The following is a 21,367-nucleotide window of genomic DNA, read 5'->3' as shown; positions in this document are numbered from 1 at the left end:
AATACAAATACATTTACATTGTGAACCTTCTATGATGGCCATCCAAAACTGCAGTAAAAATGGTCTAGATGGGTGGTCCCCTCCTAATATGTGGTCTAGACCAAGGGTGCTCTTCTGAAAGATTTGGTACCATTTATGTAGGAGGATCTTCTAGGTTAATGGCATATATGTATTAAAAAAAATATGGCTTCCTAGCTAATTGCTATTTTTTTTTATAAAATCCCTGCACTCTCTTTTTTTTCAACACATAGAGACTGTGTTGGAAATGTGAGTGAAATGTCAGAATTGCATGATCTTTGTCACTTTTCTTTTCAATTTTATTTTATTTATTTATTTTTTGGATCATGGCACGTGTCCTTTTGCTAAATGGTGGTGAAAACTGCACACAAGAAAGCTCCAATGATCCCATTGCTACTATCTGGTTAATTCCCCAGTGCTTAAAGAGGTATGCTCCAGAGGAAGTTGTGTAGTTCTCTTTAGTCTGTGGCCACCTTTGTCTGTGTGAGGAACTGTCCAAAGCAGGAGAGGTTTGCTATGAGGGTTTGTTCCTGCTCTGGACAGTTCCTGACATGTACACAGGTGGCAGCAGAGAGCACCGCGGTCAAACTAGAAAGAACTACACAACTTCCTGGAGCATAAACAGCTCATGTGTACAGGAAGGCTTAAATGGGCACTGTCAGATTAAAACACTTTTTACATGTTGTACATCTCGGCAAAAATATATACTTCATAAGAAAATTTTAGTTCATTTTATTGACTTATAAAATCATGGTTTTGTCCAAGCAGAAGCACAGGCATAGACAAAGTCCAGTAAGTGAAGGTGGGCTAACACTTCTGTTTGATAGGACAGGAGAGAGCACAGACACAGAGGAGTACTATCAGAGAGGAGAAAGCACAGAGGAGTCCTAACAGACAGGAGAGAGCACAGAGGAGTACTATCAGACAGGAAAGAACAAAGGAGTGCTATCAGACAGGAGAGAGCACAGAGGAGTCCTATCAAACAGGAGAGAACACAGAGGAGTATTATCAGATAGGAGAGTGCACAGAGCAGTACTATCAGACAAGAAAGAGCACAGAGGAGTACTATCAGACAGGAGAGAGCACAGAGGAGTACTATCAGACAGGAGAGAGCACAAGGGAGTGCCATCAGGCAGGAGAGAGCACAGAGGAGTGCTATCAGACAGGAGAGAGCACAGAGGAGTACTATCAGACAGGAGAGAGCACAGAGGAGTGCTATCAGACAGGAGAGAGCACAGAGGAGTACTATCAGACAGGAGAGAGCACAGAGGAGTGCTATCAGACAGGAGAGAGCACAGAGGAGTACTATCAGACAGGAGAGAGCACAGAGGAGTCCTATCAGACAGGAGAGAGCACAGAGGAGTCCTATCAGACAGGAGAGAGCACAGAGGAGAACTATCAGAAAGGAAAGAGCACAGAGGAGTACTATAAGGCAGAAGAGAGCACAGAGGAGTACTATCAGACAGGAGAGAGCACAGAGGAGTACTATCAGACAGTAAAGAGCACAGAGGAGTACTATCAGACAGGAGAGAGCACAGAGGAGTACTATCAGACAGGAGAGAGCACAGAGGAGTACTATCAGACAGTAGAGAGCACAGAGGAGTTCTATCAGACAGGAGAGAGCACAGAGGATTGCTATCAGACAGGAGAGAGCACAGAGGAGTCCTATCAGACAGGAGAGAGCACAGAGGAGTGCTAGCCCCCCCTCACTTACTGGACTTTGTCCATGCCTGTGCTTCAGCATGGACAAAGCCATAATTTTATAAGCCATAATTTCTATAAAAAAGAAATAACATTTTCTTATGAAGTATATTAGAAAGGTTAATGTTTTGCCAAGATAGAAATGTTTTGCCAACATAGAAAAAGTATTTGTATCTGACGGTGCCCATTTAAGCCCCCTTTCACACTGCCATTATTCCCCGTCGGCAAACGTCCATCAGGCACTTTTTTTTTGTGCCTTAACGGACGCTATCTTAATGGGGCACAACGGGTCCCGACAGATCCCATTTATTATTATGGGGTCAGTTGGGTGCTGTTGTTTTCTGACAGGAGTAGTGGGAGGAAAAAAAGTTGCATGATGTATCTTTCTTCCCACTATTCTCTCCGGGTTCCATGGTGGACGTCACACTGCCGTGTCACAACGGCAGTGTGAAAGAAGTCTTAGATTTTTAAATAGAAGTAATTTACAAATATAATTATTTCTACCACCAGGTAATTAGATTTTTTTTTCCCTCTGGAGTAGCCCTTTAAATAACTTCAATCCCTAACAGCAGCCACTGGGATGATTAGGTTTATTTACATACTGTATAAGGAATACAAACGTATCAAGCTTATGTGTTTTAGTTTTTAGCATTTTGAGAAAGATCAGGGGAACCTTTCATCTAATCGTCCTTTTTGTAGGGGGTTTATTTCTAGACACTACCCTCTACCTTATCTAACATCTACAGCACCATTCATGTTATATTTTTGATTGTAGTCATATAAAGTCATACGTATATAACCTATTGGAAGTAATTTGGTTATATTATGGTAAAAGAAAGTAATTATAAACTTATGGTAATTTTTTCTGATACAGAAGGTACTGCTTCATTAGGCTGCAACAAAATGAGTTAAAATTATGTTCTTTGCTGTCACTCTCTTTGCAGAGTGTGATTCTTTCAGCTATGACAATATTTCTTATGATTGCTGTACGTGCTCCTCTGCAGGACACAGTGTTTCTGTCTAGAATCATTCAGGTCCGAGACGTGACAAACATGCTGCCTGTATAGGCTCAAGTCCCAACCCTGATCTCCAGTAGATTATCACATGCATCAGGTTCCTTTACCAGGATTCTAAGTGTTACATCTGATCTTCTATTAGAAGTTCAAAAGAGACGGGAAAAAATGGGAGAGGAGGGGTGAAGGTAAGCAAATAACAATTACTATACACTTCTATGTGGAACACGTATGGATTTAAACCCTGTAAGGGTTAGCCACTTTTATAATAAACAAGATCATTGTGGCCTTTACGGTTGTCAGTGTTTATCACTCTATTACATTCAGTAGATACTAGGATTTGTGCCATTAATCAGTGGGTATACAACAGATTTCATATAGCTTTTTAGTGATATATGGTAGAACACAAACATGGCGCGGTCAGTAATATACATTGCAGCCGGTAAGACAATATATATATATACATACATACACACACCTATATATACACACACATATATTATATTATATATATATATATATATATAAAATCCTGAGCTCCTAATTATATTCTTAAATGCTTTAAACTACCTACATGTAGCATTATGGGTAAAAGTTTTAAGACTGACACAAAGTTTGCAAGGCAAAAGTGATAATTAAGCGACTTGATCTATGGCCAGGACAAGCACCCCGCCCCAACCAAAAATAAAAATCTATCCCGTTGAAAACAATGGTCAAGCCAAGGTGGACAAACAAAAACACAGAAACTATGATAAACTCCTATCACTGATGAGACATGAATGTGCTGTCATCAGACAGGATTTGGCCTAGACGTTGATATCCAGTATTTTCATAAACTTTGTGTGCCAATAGTAGTTACAAAACTTACTAAATGCTTATAGCTGTACTGTAGCTGTACTGTAGCTGTACTTCAGTATACCATATAAATATGTGACTAAAAGATCTAAAATCCTCTCTGATGACACGTGTCTCGGGAAACGCCCAGTTTAGAAGAGGTTTGCTGTGGGGATTTGCTTCTAAACTGGGCGTTTCCCGAGACACGTGTCATCAGAGAGGATTTAGACAGAAAAGAAAAACCTTAACTTCAGAACCTCAAAAGTACTGAAAGGATTAAGATTTTTTAATAGAAGTAATTTACAAATCTGTTTAACTTTCTGGAGCCAGTTGATATATATAAAAAAAAAAGTTTTTTCCTGGAATACCCCTTTAATATGTGGTTCTGAACTTAAATGGTCACTAACCTTTGAACAAACATTTCATAATAAGCTGTTGTGTGTGTGTGTGTACATGAGGAGTAGCACAATTTCTGCCGAGGCATTAAATAACTTGTATAATGCATTTTTCACCAGTTTTCCGCTCTACAGACTAAAGTTCAGTTTTCCCTGAACTATTGGGTGGCGCTAGATTTTATGATGGCTCCCATACACTGCACCCACACAAAAGAGGCGATCCTGTTCTTCTACATCTCTATAGCACACCGCCTAAAGCAGCAGCATGGAGGACATTATATAGAAGTATGGAGCATACCCAGGGTGAGATATAACCATAGCTTTCAGCAGGGTCTTTGTGTCTTTTCTGTCTTTTCTGCCTTACTCCACAGCTAAATCCCCTACCTCCTTCCTTTCTTCATAGACTTCTAAGAAACCTGATACTTTTACCATAAAACGCACTGTGCTTTCTGAAAAATTTTCACCTGCAAATAATATTTTTTTGCTTGCGCCATACATTTTATGGCGAAATGAAAGATGTCATAAAGTACAATTGTTCGCGCAAACAACAAAATAATAACAACAAAGTGAAAAAATAAAGAGTTACGGATTTTAAAAGGAGAGGAAGAAAAAACAAAAAAATGCGAAAATGAAAATTGGCCTGGTTCTTAAGGCCAAAATGGGCCTGGTCCTTAAGGGGTTAAAAAGTAGTTTTTTTTTTTAGAGTAAGTTTAGTAGAGGGGAGGAAGGTGGGAATGAGTCTGGTAAGTGGTAAAGGGACACTGATGCTATAAATGTGTATATATATATATATATATATATATATATATATATATATTCTTATATTCACTTTCCTATAGATTTATGCAACTTAGTTGACCATTTAAGATATTGTTGTAACACCTAAGCAATGCTTCACAAGAATCAGGAAATCTATACTGTGTATATAAATATATATATATATATATATATATATATATATCTTACCGTTTCATAGCACACAGCTCCAGCAAAATGACGGACAATAAAGCCCTCATCATCTCGGATATTTCGATGGACAGTTAGTTTAGATTTTCGGGGAATCTGCAATAAAGAAAAGAAAAAAAATGTTTGAATGGCGCTGTATTGTTTCATCACCAGCTTGATACAGACATTGATAACTTTATGCTCATGAATTGTGTGTGACACAGTGTTGCAAAATGAAATGCTGTCTGCATGGGCAAATCATAAAAAATGGAGACGGCTGATAGATGGTATCAGCTCTAGTATTCATCACTGACAATGGTAAAACAACAAAGCATTGATGCATATTTATCAGGCTGATCGTGGCCTAAAATGCATCTTTATGGTCAGGTGAATTGTGTGCCTGGCCAATATTAACATGACGAGAGTGCAATCCCTCATTGCCTAGACTCAAATTGAAATCGCCTGTGCTTTTCCAGCATGCGCTTTCTGAGAACATTTCATTAGTAAAAGAGCAGCATCTTAGACTGAAGTCTAGAAATTATTCTTTATCGATGCTGAAAAAAATCAGGAATGTAGGGTAATTTGTTTTGCATAGATAAAAAGTTAACGCAATGATGTCCGCTCGCCATGTTGGCGGAACATACAGTATAGTGCTTATATCTCTAGATAAGGCTCATGAGAGGCATAAAAAGGAAATCTATACACAGCAGTTTATCATAAACACAGGAACTGGAACATTTTAAGGACAAACCGCACACAATTAAATTACCAAATAGAAGCACTTCAGCTCACCCACGCACAAAACTTTCAGATTTATGAACACAGCTTAGCTTTCCTATACAAAGAATTTGAATTTCAAAGAAAAGAAATTTATTTGTCTGACTGCTCCCTGAAGCTAAGTAGCACAGATTAAATATGGATTGAAAAGGTAAGTAAAGGAAAGGTGAATGTCAATATGCCAGCTGCATATTTTTATTTACTTTAATTTGGGAAAATTTTCCCCCAAATGATAACAAACTTGGTATACTGCTGTGAAATAGGTCAGCACTATATAAATCAATAGGATAAATCAAAAATAAAATAGAAATAGCAAATACCAACTGTAAATATTATAGTAATTATATCCGCTCCTTAGGAAATGCTGGCCACCATTATTTATAACATATTTATATGTATTTGTTACCCACATCGCTCCTGATCTTTGGACAAGGTGCATGTTAAAAAATGTGACTCCCTGGTTAGGGCTAACTTGAGGCACATGTATTGTATGAGGGTAGCACTGTCAGGGTATGTTACCTAGCTACTTGACTATTATAAGGTACCTGACCTCACATTCATGCTGCCTGAACCACACATTCTTGGGTGGTCCCTGTCCTCTGCTACCCACCCACCAGGTTTGATTGACAGATGTGTCCCTGTTTGGGTACAGGAAGAGATCTATCAATCTAAGCTGGTGGAGGAGGGAAAATCCACTGGGAACCACACTGGTGACTTGTGGTTCAGGCATCATGAAAATTATGAAAGTTCACTTTAAATTGGAGGCCCAACTGAAATAGGTCAGTGAAGTCAATGGCCCTCATTTACTATTGCAAACCCAACCTGTTTTGTTGGGTTGTGCGCCAGATTTTGGCGCACTGCGCCAGAAATTTTGTCTGCGCCAGAATTTGCGCCACAAATTCTGTCTGCGACAGATTTTGCGCCAGAATTGAAAAAACCCGACTTACTCTCCATTTTGCTAAGAAAACCCTCAAAAAAGGGCGTGACTGTCTGGGAAAGGGGCGTGGTCACCGAAAAGGGGCGTGTTCCCGACATTTTCACAAAATCACAACATATTTACTAAGGTTTCCACATAAAATGTAGTGGATTTCAGCTGACGAAAACCCTACAGATAAGAGCATGTGTAAAAAAAAAGCAAAATGTAGGGAAAGTGGAAAATGTAGAGAAACCTTAGTAAATACTGTGGAAAATAAATTGTAGGGAATTAAAATCCACAAAGAAACCTACACAACAAGTAAATAAGGGCCAGTGTATGTAATGTTCTACATAAATAATAGGAGCAACCGAGCGGCTATTGCTAAATGCTTTGATACCAGTGGGGTGACAATGGGCACAGCTAAATGCCAGAATAAATAACAGAGCACATAGACTGTAACATTCTTAAAAGCTGCACGCTTTTACACTAGCTCCTTTTCTCTTCATGAGAATAAAAACAGAACGCAGAAAACCTTTGAAATTTGCAGCTTGTTGGATCCAAAATTTACAAACCATCCAGATCATACTGTTTTTAAATTCACTAAAAGCAGATAAATGAGACTATTCACTTGCATGTTAGGATGACACAACCAAAAAGCGTCATTGGTGTACTCTTGGCCTGTTTTATGCAGAGTTTGTTACAAGATGATCCTATAGTTTATAGAAGATAAGTATAGTTCATCATATTTACGTTTATCTAGTTTTGATCTGGGTCAAAGACGTTGCTTCAGTGGCACAAAGGGATGTCTTACCGTAAGGCGGAAGTGGTTTTTATGCTTCTGGTGAACCATGGATGTAAAGTGCTGGTCACTAGGCTGAGGGAGTCTGTTCTCTTCATCCAGTATATCCAGGACACCCACTAGTTTGGACTCAATCAGATCTGAAATAAAAAAAAAAAACAACCAGTTTTGGAGGTGACAAAAACAAGACATTCTTTACACAGCCGTGCAACAAAGTTCCTATGTTACCGGGATTAGCAATGTTAAAAAAACACTAAGATTTTAACAATTCTGTCACCAGATAATTATCTCTGGAAAGAGAATCGCACATCTGTCTCTGGAACCGAGGGAGGAAATTAAAACCAAGGCAGCATTTAACTATTCCAGTCAGTACACTGAAAGCATCTATATGAGGAAGACGTGTCGGCAGAACACGCTAAGAGCGCCTCTAGCACACAAACAGGGAAGTTAGAGACAAGATGTGCAACTGGAATTATAGGATAATACTGCTGTGGAATCCAAACTGTTCTAGCTTGAATTGTGAGTTTAAACAACATTTTATCAAGATGTGTCATGTTAGAGATGTATTGCATCAACAGGTGAGAAGCACGAGCAACGTCCAGGTAATATATCCACCATTCACTTGTGGGCACTGATAGAGCTGTAACTGCGTACAGGAGGTGTGTATCCACTATAGCAATATTCAAAAACACAAATACAGAACAGAAAGGAATCACCTAACCCTGGATGAATGAATCTTGCGGCTTCTATTCAAACTTCATATATAAGGTTCCAACATGACAGCACAGACCCTGGGAGGGATCGGGTATGGTGCGAGGGAGTGGTTAGGCAACAAGCCTGTTTCATGTCAAGTGACGCTTCTTCCGGCCTCTTAGAAGGTATGGTGCGTGGGAGTGGTTAGGCAACAAGCTTGTTTCGCGTCAAGTGATGCTTCTTCCGGCCTCTAAGAGGCCGGAAGAGGCGTCACTTGGCGCGAAACAAGCTTGTTGCCTAACCACTCCCTCCCACCATACCCGGTCCCTCCCTGCTATGTTAGAACCTTGTATATTAAGTTTTAATAAAAGCCGCAAGATTCATTCATCCAGGGTGAGTGTGATTCCTTTCTGTTCTGCGTTTGTGCGTCTGTGGTTAGAGTTGTATTGAGTAGTACCTGCAGGACAAAGGATCAGAGCTAAATGCGGGTTGGGTCACTCCTACAGTTCTAAACAATACTGGCATTGTATGTTATTGCATTTGTTCAGTTGTGCCACTGTGCACTATTTGCTCATTATGATTTTGTGAGACAAATGGTCCTGTATATATATATATATGTATACTTTTGTGTAAGTGTGGGGTGCCACCTCTTTCTCGCCTGAGAAGGGTTACCTCCTTTTTATTCACGTTTCAAACTTCTGTCGCATATAAAGTATATACATCTTAAATTGATTCCAGTAAAGGGACTCCATTTTTTGTATAGTTGTCTATGTGGTTGATGATATGGATGGCATTGGGAGCATTTGTACACAGGAGAATCTATAGTGGGATTTGCCATTTTGTGTTTACCTGTTTATTTTACGTATTGATTAGTATGCAAAGGGAATTTGCCATTCAAATATGCCAATCTTACAGCTATAAGTCTGTACTCCTGGTAGCCAAAATGGCATTAAAATATAGTGCCTTTTAGTTAATAGAAGGATTGAAAAAAAACACAACAAACTGATAGTTATGAGTTTGTTGACTTCATGAGCGGCTCAATCCCACCGGTCCTTAGGTTGACTGTTAACCAACAACAGAAGGTTGTGCTCTCCTCATGAGTCCACTCCATTGTTCCAGTACTCCTATTAATCAATAGTCACATTGCTTGTGCCTTTTTGGCTACTAGATGTAAAGCCTTTACACAGAGCAGCATATATTAGGCTGACCGATCCTCTTAAAGTTCACATTTTTTAAACCACCAATAGTCCCTTTGTATAAACCAGCTAATATTTCACATAGAGTGGTCATTGACTAAAAGGGGGTTATCTAGTAAAGAAGAGGTTCCTTCGAGTGCTCCCATGGTGCCTCCAGTGTCCTGCTCTGGTTCCCTTATGCAACTGTCTTCCTGAACTGCAGCATGACTGCCATTCCTGGGAAGCACTAAGGCCTAATGTGTCGAAAACTGCAGCTCAGTGAATCGCTGGCAACAGCGATATTCCACCTTGACTGGCGATTCACTGAGCAGGAGTTTGACACATTGGGTCTGGGTGCTTCCTGGGGATGATAGTAATGCTGCATTTAAGGAAGACAATCGCGTTGGAGGACTGGAGCAAGACACCAAAGGCTTTACGGGAGCAATGGAGGTAAGTACAGGTTAATTTATTATTATCATTATTTTTAAATCCCACACTATGGGCATAGTTAGGAAAAACCTCCTGCAGGATAAGCTCTTTAATCTGGAGAATATATGCACTTACCTATACAGTCTTGGTTATCCACATAGTGCACTTCATTTACCCCAAGGCCTTCTCTCTGATATAATTCCTGCTCCTAAACACAGAAACACATACAACTGTATTATTCTTTAGTCAAGAAAAAAAGAGAAAGGAGGCTTCAAAGTAGAAATCCAATGTTTAACAGCATCATTCTCAACCTATATTCAAGTTTTCTTTTTGATAACAATATAATTGAAAAGGCAAACCCAAGAGTCTGAAAATCCTAGCAGACAGTGGAGACTGGTAACAGCTGGCACATCTGTACACTTCTAGAAAAGATTCACAAATGCTTTTGATCACGGACGTTACAAGAGACCAAGCAGCGCAAAAAGAAAAGTCTTGAGCCCGATAGGCACTTTAATCTGATCAAAGGGGATCTTCCCTCACATAGTTGTGTTAAAATTCATCTTCTCTTCTTGACAATAAGGTGAACAAATGTATTAACCGTTATGCTGCTTTGTAGTGCAGAGTAAAATCAACAATCATTATCTTGTATTCTGTACAAACATCATGATTGTTTCCACCATGCAAGAAAGTGTCAATATTATTGTGTCTTTCAGGCTTTTGTAACATAAATAGGGCGAATGAGAACTCCATTTAAGGGGGTACTCCGCCCCTAGACATCTTATCCCCTTTCCAAAGGATAGGGGACAAGATGTCTGATTGCGGGGGTCCCGCCACTGCGGACCCCCGCGATCTCGGCTGTGGAATCCCAGACTTCCGGTGCAAGGAGCGAACTTTGCTCCGTGCCGGATGACTGGCGATCCGGGGCAGAGGCTCGTGATGTCACGGCCACATCCCCTCAATGCCAGTCTATTGGGGGGGGGGGGGGCTTGACGTCCGTCACGCCCCCTACCATAGACTTGCATTGAGGGGGCATGGCCGTGAGGTCATGAGCCTCTGGCGCTGCACCCGACACTCTAAACGAACGCCGGGTGCAGCAGGGAGATCGCGGGAGTCCCCTGCGGCAGGACCCCCGCGTTCAGACATCTTATCCCATATCCTTTGGATAGGGGATAAGAAGTCTAGGGGCAGTGTACCCCTTTAAGCCACTTTCAGATGAGCATAACACCACTGCTATTTCTGTGTTTTATTACAGCGATGAGTCCCGGCCTGACAGCTTGAAAACTATTTTCAGCGTGGGCCATTAGACTTGCAGTCAAGCCAGGATTAAGGATGAAGATATGTGGCTATATGAAATTTGCATCAAATCTGTTGCCGCTTCAGTGTTCCCCCACAGGCCAGCAGTAATGATGTCATGTATGCTATTACATGGCAATATGTGCTGTACCAGCATACGACTGCGGGATCCAGACGTCACTGTGACCGGCTAAAAGGGCACGTGAAAAACGTAAGTAACATTGTAGCAGCAGAATGGAGGGGAACACCAAAGTGCAGCCACGCTGGAGTAACAAACATTTGGAATATATAAAAAAGTTTCCAGGTTTGAAAAAGAATGTTGAACAGGTTGGAATATACAAATATATCTCAATATGCGGTGTAATGTTTAAGGAGGAGGAAATTAAATTACACTTTTTATTTAATTTTTTTTAAACGTATTTACATTTTTTTTTTTTTTTTTAAAGGAAAAATGAAATATCTCAATATGGAATCAATCAATACGGTAAAGGAGAGGAGTAAATTTTAAAAGAAGAAAAACTACCACAAGAGGACATCGTTTTAAATTAGAGGGGCAAAGGTTTATGTATAGAGTAGTGGATGAATGGAAAAGCCTTCATGTAGTGGTGGTAGCTGCAAATACAGTAAAGGAGTATCAGCCTGCATGGGATAGGCATAAGGCTTTTTCATATAAGATAGGTCCAGGGACTAATCATAGTATTCAGATATTGGGCAGACTAGGTGGGCCGAATGGGATATATATACATTTAAACATATATATTTATATATATTCCAACCTGTACAATAACATTTTTTATTTTATCCTGTAAACTGCTTTAAGGTTTCACACTAAATGTTGCAAATTATTCAGTACAGAACAACTTATGTATCTGAAAACATTTTCCAAGACATTGTTTAATTCCAGCTGACTAGATCTAGAATATTTGTGGTGCAGCAGTACATGTTTTGAGAGTTAATGCGTCCTATTTTAAATGTGTATTCTTTCTCACCAAGACCCAGCACTACAATATCTCATATAAAACTTCATGGTTTTATTCTATGAATACATAATAGCTTCTAGGTTAGCCTGCTACAGGTGGAATAAGAGGCACAGTTTTCTTCCATCAATAGGAGAGCTACTTTGCCGTTTTTCCCAAGAAGCATTACCCTAAAGACTCCTTGACAGCTGGATGTATCCGCATCTTCAGAGATTTATTCTAAGGAGTAATCTACAAATAAATAGTACTGTATTTAGAGAGAGCATTCTTATTGTCCACTGAAAAGTCCAGGATGGTTCCCTTGATCATCCTTTGACAGTTCCTACGTCAACTAGCAACAAGCCAACTGAACCATTCACAGGCAAATAAACACCAAAGATATTACTAGTCTCTAGTCATGTGCCAAACGTCAAAATAATATGTGTTCAATAATAAAGGGATAAGATAAAGCCCCTTTATCTCTGCAGAAATGAAAATCATGTTCACAGCTGAGAACCCTTAATACATCTTTAATAATCTTTAATGCACATCTGTTCCTGAAGGACAAATAGCTACAATTTCTCAGGTTTTTGTTATTTTAATGATAGTACATGGTAGACATTATACCAATCATAAGAAACAAATAATGCCCCTTACACACTGCTGTTGCTCCCCGCTGAGAACGGCTTTCAAAGTCTTTTTTTTCCTGACTTTAACGTCCGTTCTCATGATGGGGATCAACGGCAAACAACAGCTCCCGGCGGCTCCCATTTACTATTATGGGGGCCGCTGGGTGCCGTTATGAATAGTGGGAGAAACAGACGGCACATGCAGTAATTTTTCTCCCGTTATTCTGCCCGGCTCTCCCGGCGGCCGTCACACTACAGTGCACTAATGGCAGTGTGAAATAAGCCTAAATTGATTTTACAGGTACTATAAAATCTTTAAAGAGAAATGTTGGCAATAAAGTATGTATCTGGTGCTCAAAAATGTTTCTAGATAAATGAATATCATATACATCCACAGCACTGTCCAGCAAATACACTGTTTATGTTCATGTTAAGACAACCCCTTTTTTAAGAAGCATCTACGGTAACAATGTATGACAGATTTACCATAAAATGCATCTGATCTAGTTTGGCAATCACCCCCTTTAATTTGAGGAAGTGTGAAAGTGGCACCAAAGTATGTTGGGACAGATTTACAGGGAAGTTTCTCAGATCTATATCATGCTCAGGGCAGATAGCTGATATGAGGATAAACAAATTAAATCTTTCTCATAGCTCAAGGCAGTTTGCAAAGTTATAAAATCATGTTTTCCTTCCAAGCTCAAGTATGAACTGTAACATTCCCCACCCCTTACTGCACAATATGATTAATGTATACAGTTTGGCTTACAGCACTGAGCCCTGTACATCAATGAGCATGACAAGAAGGGGTGGGGGAGGGAGGAAGCATAATGTTGCAGCTTAAGCTGGCCTCAATATCACGAGTTGAAACTTTAGAAGTAAAACTTTATTTTATAACATTGCAAACAGCCATCAGCTTGAAGACTTACTTTTTATCTGCTCATGTCTGCAGCTGCAGAGTATAATCTAGAGCTTATAGATTACCATTGAAGGTAGGGTCACGCGTAGCCTATATGCTGTGTATTTCACATTGCAAAAAATCAACCAGGCAACACAAAATACGCAGTAAGTCTCAGTATGCACACAGGGAAGCTCTGTGTGTTTGCTCATAGCATAATACAATGCTTATTTCCCGCTGCCTGGTAGATTTTCTTCAGCATATATATGCTGTGTGTGACCCTACCCTAAAGGGGTATTCCCCATCTGGGACAATGTCCATAAGAGCAGCCTTGGCTGTTTATACCTACACAAGCACCTGCAACAGCTGCACAAAATTCACATCGGTCAAGGAGTCCTTGTTCTCAGATATAAACACCCCATTAAAATTACATGCAGACACAATGAAGTTACAACCTATGGCAATACATTAGCCTAGCTTTAATGTTTACTTCAAATAACTGATGAACCAATTAATTTAGACCACTGGTCAGACAAAGTCCATCGGTGATCTGGATTTTAAAAAACAGACTAGCCATGTATGCTATAGACAAGTTAACTTCTTCCCTGATACAAACTTCTTGTACCCAACATATTGGCCTAGATTTATCAAACTGTGTGAGAGAAAAATTTAGTGATTTTCCACAGCTACCAATCACAGCTCAGCTAACAAGCTCTGGTAAAGTGAAAGCTGAGCTGTGATTGGTTGCTGTGGGAAAATCACTCTATTTTTTCTCTCACACAGTTTGATAAATCTGGGCCATTATGTCTAATGACCACCACCTATTTGTTGATTCACAAGAGAGTCCTGCTGGCAAATTCTCTAGTTGAAAAGGGACAAAACAAAATCTGAAGTCGCCTTTCTTCTTGCAGGGTCAAGATGTCACACTGTTTAGCAATTTAAAGGGGTATTCCAGGCAAAAACTTTTTTTTTATATATCATCTGGCTACGGAAAGTTAAACAGATTTGTAAATTACTTCTATTAAAAAATCTTAATCCTTTCAATAGTTATTAGCTTCTGAAGTTTTCTGTCTAACTGCTCTATGATGATGTCACGTCCCGGGACGTGAGTCATCAGAGAGCAGTTAGACAGAAAAAAACAACTCAACTTCAGAAGATAATAACTATTGCAAGGATTAAGATTTTTTAATCAAAGTAATTTACAAATCTGTTTCACTTTCCGGAGCCAGTTGATATATAAAAAAAAGTTTTGGCCTGGAATACCCCTTTAATATACCAAGACTGGTGGTGGCGGCAGCATTGTGAAAACAATGCTGTAATAACTGGCAAATGGTAATGTGTAGAAAGTCATCTCACCAACATAAATGCATAAAAGTAAAAAATAATGTAGGTTTTTTTTTTGTTTTTCACTGAGACATGAGGAAAAATACCAGAGATTCAACCAAATAAATATTAATAAAGGCTGCTCAGCTATTTACATGCAATGGAAGCACAAATGGAATGTGAAAAGCAAAACAAATGGTAATTGTTATATTATCTAGTTTACCTGCTGTAAAAAAAACTATATTGCATACGGTTATGCTGTAACTCTACTTGTCATCCACAGTATTTCATACACATATAATTCTATCATTTACCAGAGTTCAAGACTTCCAGCCTCTGCTTTGTGAAATTACACAGAGTTTCATTGCATTTGCATGCCATAGAGTTTATATGAAATTTTAATACTGCTGTATAATATAAGCTCCTAGAATAAAATCATTTCAAGGCTAGCGTTCTTGAAATGCTGCTCCCCATGTATTGTCATTTTAATAATTTACGTATTATTCTTGCCCTGAGCTGAATGGGCACAGAACAGATTGTTTCGTTTCTGGAGCACAGGTAGATTCTGTCTAACTACATTTGTGTCTGCAACCAGCTTCCGGGCATTGTGCAGTGGCCAATCGCTTCCCAATATCCAAGCCCCAACGTAATACAGCGAGCAAAAATAGCCTGTGTGTGCAGCTAAGGCTTCTATAAAGTACAGCAGGCAAACAAGCAACTAAAGCAGAGCAATCCATCCAAACCGCAGCTCTTATATTTCACTATCCGCTTTAGCCACATGATTTTTACAGTGTCTTTAGATTTGACAGAATGCGTTTTGCATGTTTCCCATAAGATTGCCATACCCCATGACTATATGCTAATAATAATCATTCATCACGAGCAGTTACAAATGAGACATCAGCACAAGGCATCATACTAATAGCAGGCATAGCATGAAATGAACAATATTTGCCTTTCTGGTAAGTGAATATGCCTTCAGGTAATCCAATGTATATACTGTCTATTAAATATGAATGACAATGAGAAAGCAACAACATTTTATGGTACATACTTTTCATATGAGCATACTGAACAAACAGTAAATCTGAACATCTGTTCTATTATATTTAAGATTTGAAAACACACAGTTACTACACCCGATACAATGGGTGGAACTATATGCAATTGTTCCTACTGCACAGTGACCTTGGCACAGCTCTCCATTACTTATTGCTGACCAATGTCTGAAAGTGTTTTTCGTTCTAAAAAAAAAAAACTGTTCTCGTCATGGCAAAAAACAAAACACACTATGAAGTGAACTAACTTCAACCTGGTTATGAGTCTGATAAGTTCATTTGGGTGATCTCCAGCACTAGCAGACTAATTCATTACTAGGTGCAGTGATCAAACACTACACGCAAAGCCAGAGGATTCATGGAAACTTTAGGCAGCATTACAGAACCACTTAAAGGGGTACTCCGCCCCTAGACATCTTATCCCCTATCTAAAGGATAGGGGATAAGATGTCAGATCGCCGGGTCCCGCTGCTGGGGACCCCGGGGATCGCCCTTCGGCACCCCGCTATCATTACTGCGCAGAGCGAGATCGCTCTGCACATAATGACAGGCAATACAGGGGCCGGAGCATCATTACGTCACGGCGCCGCCCCTCGTGATGTCACGGCCCGCCCCCGTCAATACAAGTCTATGGGAGGGGGCGTGGCGGTCGTCACGCCCCAAGCCATAGACGTGCATTAAGGGGACGGGCCGTGATGTCATGAGGGGCGGAGCCATGATGTCACGCTGCTCCAGCCCCTGTATCGCCCGTCATTATGCACAGAGCGAACTCGCTCTGTGCAGTAATGATAGCGCAGTGCCGCAGCGGCGATCCCCGGGGTCCCCAGCAGCGGGACCGCGGCGATCTAACACCTTATCCCCTATCCTTTGGATAGGGGATAAGATGCCAGGGGCAGAGTACCCCTTTAAGTGATTTTACATCCAAAATGCAGCCTAACCCATGCCTGCCACATCAGCTAACACAGGTAAGACATATTCTCTAATAATAGATTAAGCTGTACTAAATAGGCACATAACATCTTTTAAGGCCTGTATGAAACCTGTGAGAATGTATTCATGTGTCTTCTTAAAGGCTCTCAGCAAACACATACATACTGAAAACACCTACAACCATGGTGCAGAATGCTATACAGTGGTCCCTCAAGTTACAATATTAATTGGTTCTGGGACGACTATTGTATGTTGAAACCATCGTATGTTGAGACCAGAACGCTATGGAAACCTGGTACTTGGTTCTGAAGCCACAAAATGTCATCCAAAAATAGGAAAAAGTGAGAATTAAAGAAAAATAATTAGATAACTTATATAGATAAAGCAAATCCTTACATATAAAAGTAAGAAAGATCTGCTGGGAGCTGTAATCACTGTCTATTTCAGTGTTTCCCAACCAGGGTGCCTCCAGCTTTTGCTAAACTACAACTCCCAGCATGCCCGGACAGCCTTTGGCTGTCCGGGCATGCTGGGAGTTGTAGTTTTGCAACAGCTGGAGGCACCCTAGTTGGGAAACACTGGTCCATGAAGAGGACAGGAGCTTCTTCAGGGTCCTATACAGTACACACAGTGTCCTAAAAAAGTAAAATGGAGTCGCCCTTACTTGGTGTCCAAAGGACCAGCTAACAGTGGCATAGGTTAAAAGTAGTACAGAACATGTAATACCTCCCTTTACTGTAGGGGAGCGCTACCAGGCAGCCAGTCAGTGCATGCACTGTAGGAATACAGGGGTTTTACCAGTGAAATGCCCATTCTGATTGGTCGGTTCTTCCAGCCAGTGACACGTTTCACCGATCTGTACTGTCTGTACATTGTATGTTGAGTCTGGTTTCAAGTTACAATGGTCCAGAAAAGATCATTGTATGTTGAAATGATTGTATGTTGAGGCCATTGTAAGTTGAGGGATCACTGTACAGTAAATAGAATTTCCTGTAACCACTCCAGATACATTGGCCCAGATTTAACTGTCTCTTCTTTTCACAGTGGAAACTTAGACAGATTTCAAATGTGGCAGATTTATCGCAGTGTATCAGACTGATTGATAACGCTGGGAAATCTGTAGACTACCTGGTTTAAGCTTCTACCAACTTTTAGTTGGCATACTTCAAACCACAATCCTGCACCAAAATTCTGGTACATTTTAGTGCATATAGGCAATGCTCCTATTTTCGAAAGTGTCAAAAACATTTTGGTGCATATTATACGCAAATTCTGGCACATTTGCAATAGTAAATCTGGGCCACTTAAATGGTAGTCACCCATACAGGAAGTGGTTTCTGGAAAGAGACTTTGTAAAACCAAATCCACAGACATTTTTTCAGGGGGGTGGGTGTGGGGGGGCATAATTTTAATGTCACCCATGCTCCACCTCTTCCTGACAATGTCATGAAGGGGAGGGGCATAGTCAGGATTACACTAAGCGCAGGCATACAAGGGGTTGGGAAACCTGATGCAAAAGCTTAAAGGGTACCTCTCATCAAAAAAAACTTTTGATATATTATAGATTAATGTATGCAGAATAACTTTCCAATTGCATGTTATTAAAAAAATATGCTTCTTTCTATTTAATTTTCCACTTTGAAGAAATGACCACTAGGGGTCTCCCTACCAGTCCTGGCAGCAAGCATTTCAGACTCATGCTGGAGTCCTAAACACTACGAGCTGCCAGTCTGCTTTGTTCACAAAGGAGAACACTCAGAGCTGCCAGCCTGCTTTGTTCACAGTCTGTTTGGCTGTGAACAAAGCAGGCTGGCAGCTCTGAGTGTTTAGGACTCCAGCATGAGTCAGAAATGCTTGCTGACAGGACTGATCGGGAAAAATACAGTAGAAAGAAGCATATTTTACATTAACAAGTTATTGGAAAGTTATTCAACATTCATTAATCTAAAATATATCAAAAGTTTATTTGATGAGAGGTACCCTTTAATAGAACAAGCTGCCTGATTTATATGTTGAAATCTGTTTTTATGTCAACAGTAATGAATACACATCTTGTTCATCATTGGAAAAGGATGAGGATGAGTCTAAGAATGAATATATAAATGTATATGGGCTCAGGCTTGCATCATTTTGACCTTATCCATCCAGTTATGTACTTTAGAGTCTGAGAGCACTGACTTTCCTGCAGGCCTGGCTGCTTGGCTAATCCAAAATAAATGGCAGTGGCAGCGGGTTGCAAGCAGATTTGGAGTGGAGACCATCAGCGGTGTGTAAGACTGTCTGTGACTCGAGGGGCAGACGTGGTGTCGGTGCTGCAATTTTCCTGCTGGTCTGCCACTGGCGTGCGTGGCACAAACATCATTCACTGCCATCTGCACCATAGCCTATAGGCTAGAGTGAGACTGAGTCATGGCCAGCGCTAGGCTCTCACAGAGAATAACATTTTTAAAGAAGTCAAGCTGTCTATGAAGGATGAGCTCACCCTTCCCCTTCACCTGGAGCCCAATAGCATAAGATGGTTGAAGTGAGCACAGGTAGTCACTCAGGCACTGCCAGGAACTCACCCATAGAGACACAAAATTACCGATGGTATACAAAAGAAGCATCCAGGTTTGTTTGTTTTTTTTTTAGGGGGGGGGGGTGCGCGCACAAGTTCCCCACTCTTGCCTCCCCCTGTGGGAGTTATTACAAGTTAATTTAATTTGATTATTTAATTATTGGAATTCATTTAATTACAAATTAACAAGTTAAAGGGGTTATCCAGGAAAAAACTTTTTTTTTATATATATATATCAACTGGCTCCAGAAAGTTAAACAGATTTGTAAATTACTTCTATTAAAAAATCTTAATCCTTTCAGTATTTATGAGCTGTTGAAGTTGAGTTGTTCTTTTCTGTTTAAGTTGTCTCGAGTGTCTCGGGAACCGCCCAGTTTAGAAGCAAATCCCCATAGCAAATCTCTTCTACTCTGTGCAGCTGATAATTATTGAAAGGATTAAGATTTTTTAATAGACGTAATTAACAAATCTGTTTAACTTTCTGGAGCCAGTTGATATAAAAAAAATAAATAAATAAGTTTTTCCCTGGAATACCCCTTTAATACAAGCAGTTATTGCAGTGCAGTGACATTGAACATACAAATAAGTATAGTTAAAAACTGAACATAAATTTGAATTCCTATTTACTTCATATTTTATTCATCAGCAAAGTTGTCATATTGACTAAAAGGCAGAAATTCATCTTTTAGCTTTGGACTTAAAACTCCTACCGCACCGAGATTTCTATCCATCAGCAGTGACTAACTGAATGAATTCTAGAAAGCCTTACATGACATTTGTCTGATTTATCCGTTAAAGCAGCTGTATAAATGTGTCACTGCCTCAGTGATTTCAAGATGGCAAAGATGTTTACAGCAAGGTATCAAAATCTATGCGCATTCCCCAACATATGCAATGCCTTGAAAATAGCCCTTTAATAGACAGACATGACAGCTAAGAGATCCGATTCGAAAATTCTGACACTGTCAGGTTCCAGTACAACAGCGAACATTATGTGAGACTTACAAAGTGCTGACAAAGTAATAATACATGTCCCTTGTACATAAAAACCATGTTGGAGACAATGTACTCAAAAGAATAGGGATGAGTGGCAGAAAGTAAAAAAGGGTAGGATGTTCGGCAGGACAAGCAGACAGCAAGCACAAAATGGTAAAGAAACGCAGACAAGAGGAAAATAGAGCAAAAAACAAATCAAGAGTATATAAAAAAGGGGAAATAGTGTGAGGTAATAGATAGGTGTCACACTAAGAAAGCAAGCAGGTCCTAGTAGGAAAGCAGAAGCGCTCACAGGGGACGGCGAAAAGAGGCAGAAAATGAACACGCGCAAAAATAAATGATACAGAAGAAAAAGCATGGTGTGCATATACATAATGGCAGTGATTTACTATTGGTAATAAACGACAGTAATACTATCCATATACTGGGCAAACATAACACGTTCTACCATAAACTGAAGCGTCTCCAGAGCTAACAAATGCTAACAAAAGCTTCTGGTGTTCTGTTCACCAGGTAACATTTCATTCACTTACCTCTTTTAAAATCCGTTCATTAAAAAACTGCTGCAGCTTCTCATTACAGTAGTTAATGCAAAACTGTTCAAAACTGTTGTGTTCAAAGTATTCTGAAAAGCGAGAAGAGAAACAATGAGGTTTGTGGGATCGTTTTTCATAATAATTAGAAAAAAAACAATCAAATCGATCGCACGCACATTATTTCTGCGTCACTAGAGCGGCTTCATTTTTCACTTCAGTTTACGCAATGTAAAAACCTGTCCGGGAATGAGGTTTGTACAATCTTATTCATATCTCACACTTAGAAAACAAAACACTTTTTGATTAAGAATAGATCATATATTTTTTTCTTTTTGTATGTGGCACTAGTGTAACTGTTCCCTGTACAACACAAAATGTGCATTTAGCAAGTGCAGTAAAAAAGTTGGTTAAACATTAAAGGTATTATCTAGTGAAAATGTTATGTAATCCCGGAGCTGCAGACAGCACGTCACATCGGCACTTAGCCGGTACATTG

General features: G+C 39.9%; 1 protein-coding gene across 3 annotated transcripts in view; it reads right to left on the bottom strand.

The window, feature by feature from the left end:
- The window catches only part of MYO6 (myosin VI), a 261,541-nt gene that overhangs the window by 93,771 nt on the left and 146,403 nt on the right, over positions 1-21,367 (bottom strand). For all 3 annotated transcript variants that reach the window (XR_008891253.1, XM_056565911.1, XM_056565913.1), the window contains exons 14-17: positions 20,869-20,960; positions 9,831-9,903; positions 7,411-7,538; positions 4,928-5,023 (exon numbers count right to left, since the gene is read on the bottom strand). Coding sequence is in view for 2 of the 3 variants with exons in the window: in XM_056565911.1 (XP_056421886.1) it covers positions 4,928-5,023; positions 7,411-7,538; positions 9,831-9,903; positions 20,869-20,960 (389 nt within the window). In the remaining variant the exon portion in view is untranslated. The remainder of the gene's footprint in view (positions 1-4,927; positions 5,024-7,410; positions 7,539-9,830; positions 9,904-20,868; positions 20,961-21,367) is intronic.

The sequence above is a fragment of the Hyla sarda genome, chromosome 3 (genome assembly GCF_029499605.1).
Source record: "Hyla sarda isolate aHylSar1 chromosome 3, aHylSar1.hap1, whole genome shotgun sequence".
NCBI classification, from domain to species: Eukaryota; Metazoa; Chordata; class Amphibia; order Anura; family Hylidae; genus Hyla; species Hyla sarda.
Note: the sequence above shows the minus strand (reverse complement) of the source record. Positions and strands in the feature narration are given on the sequence as shown.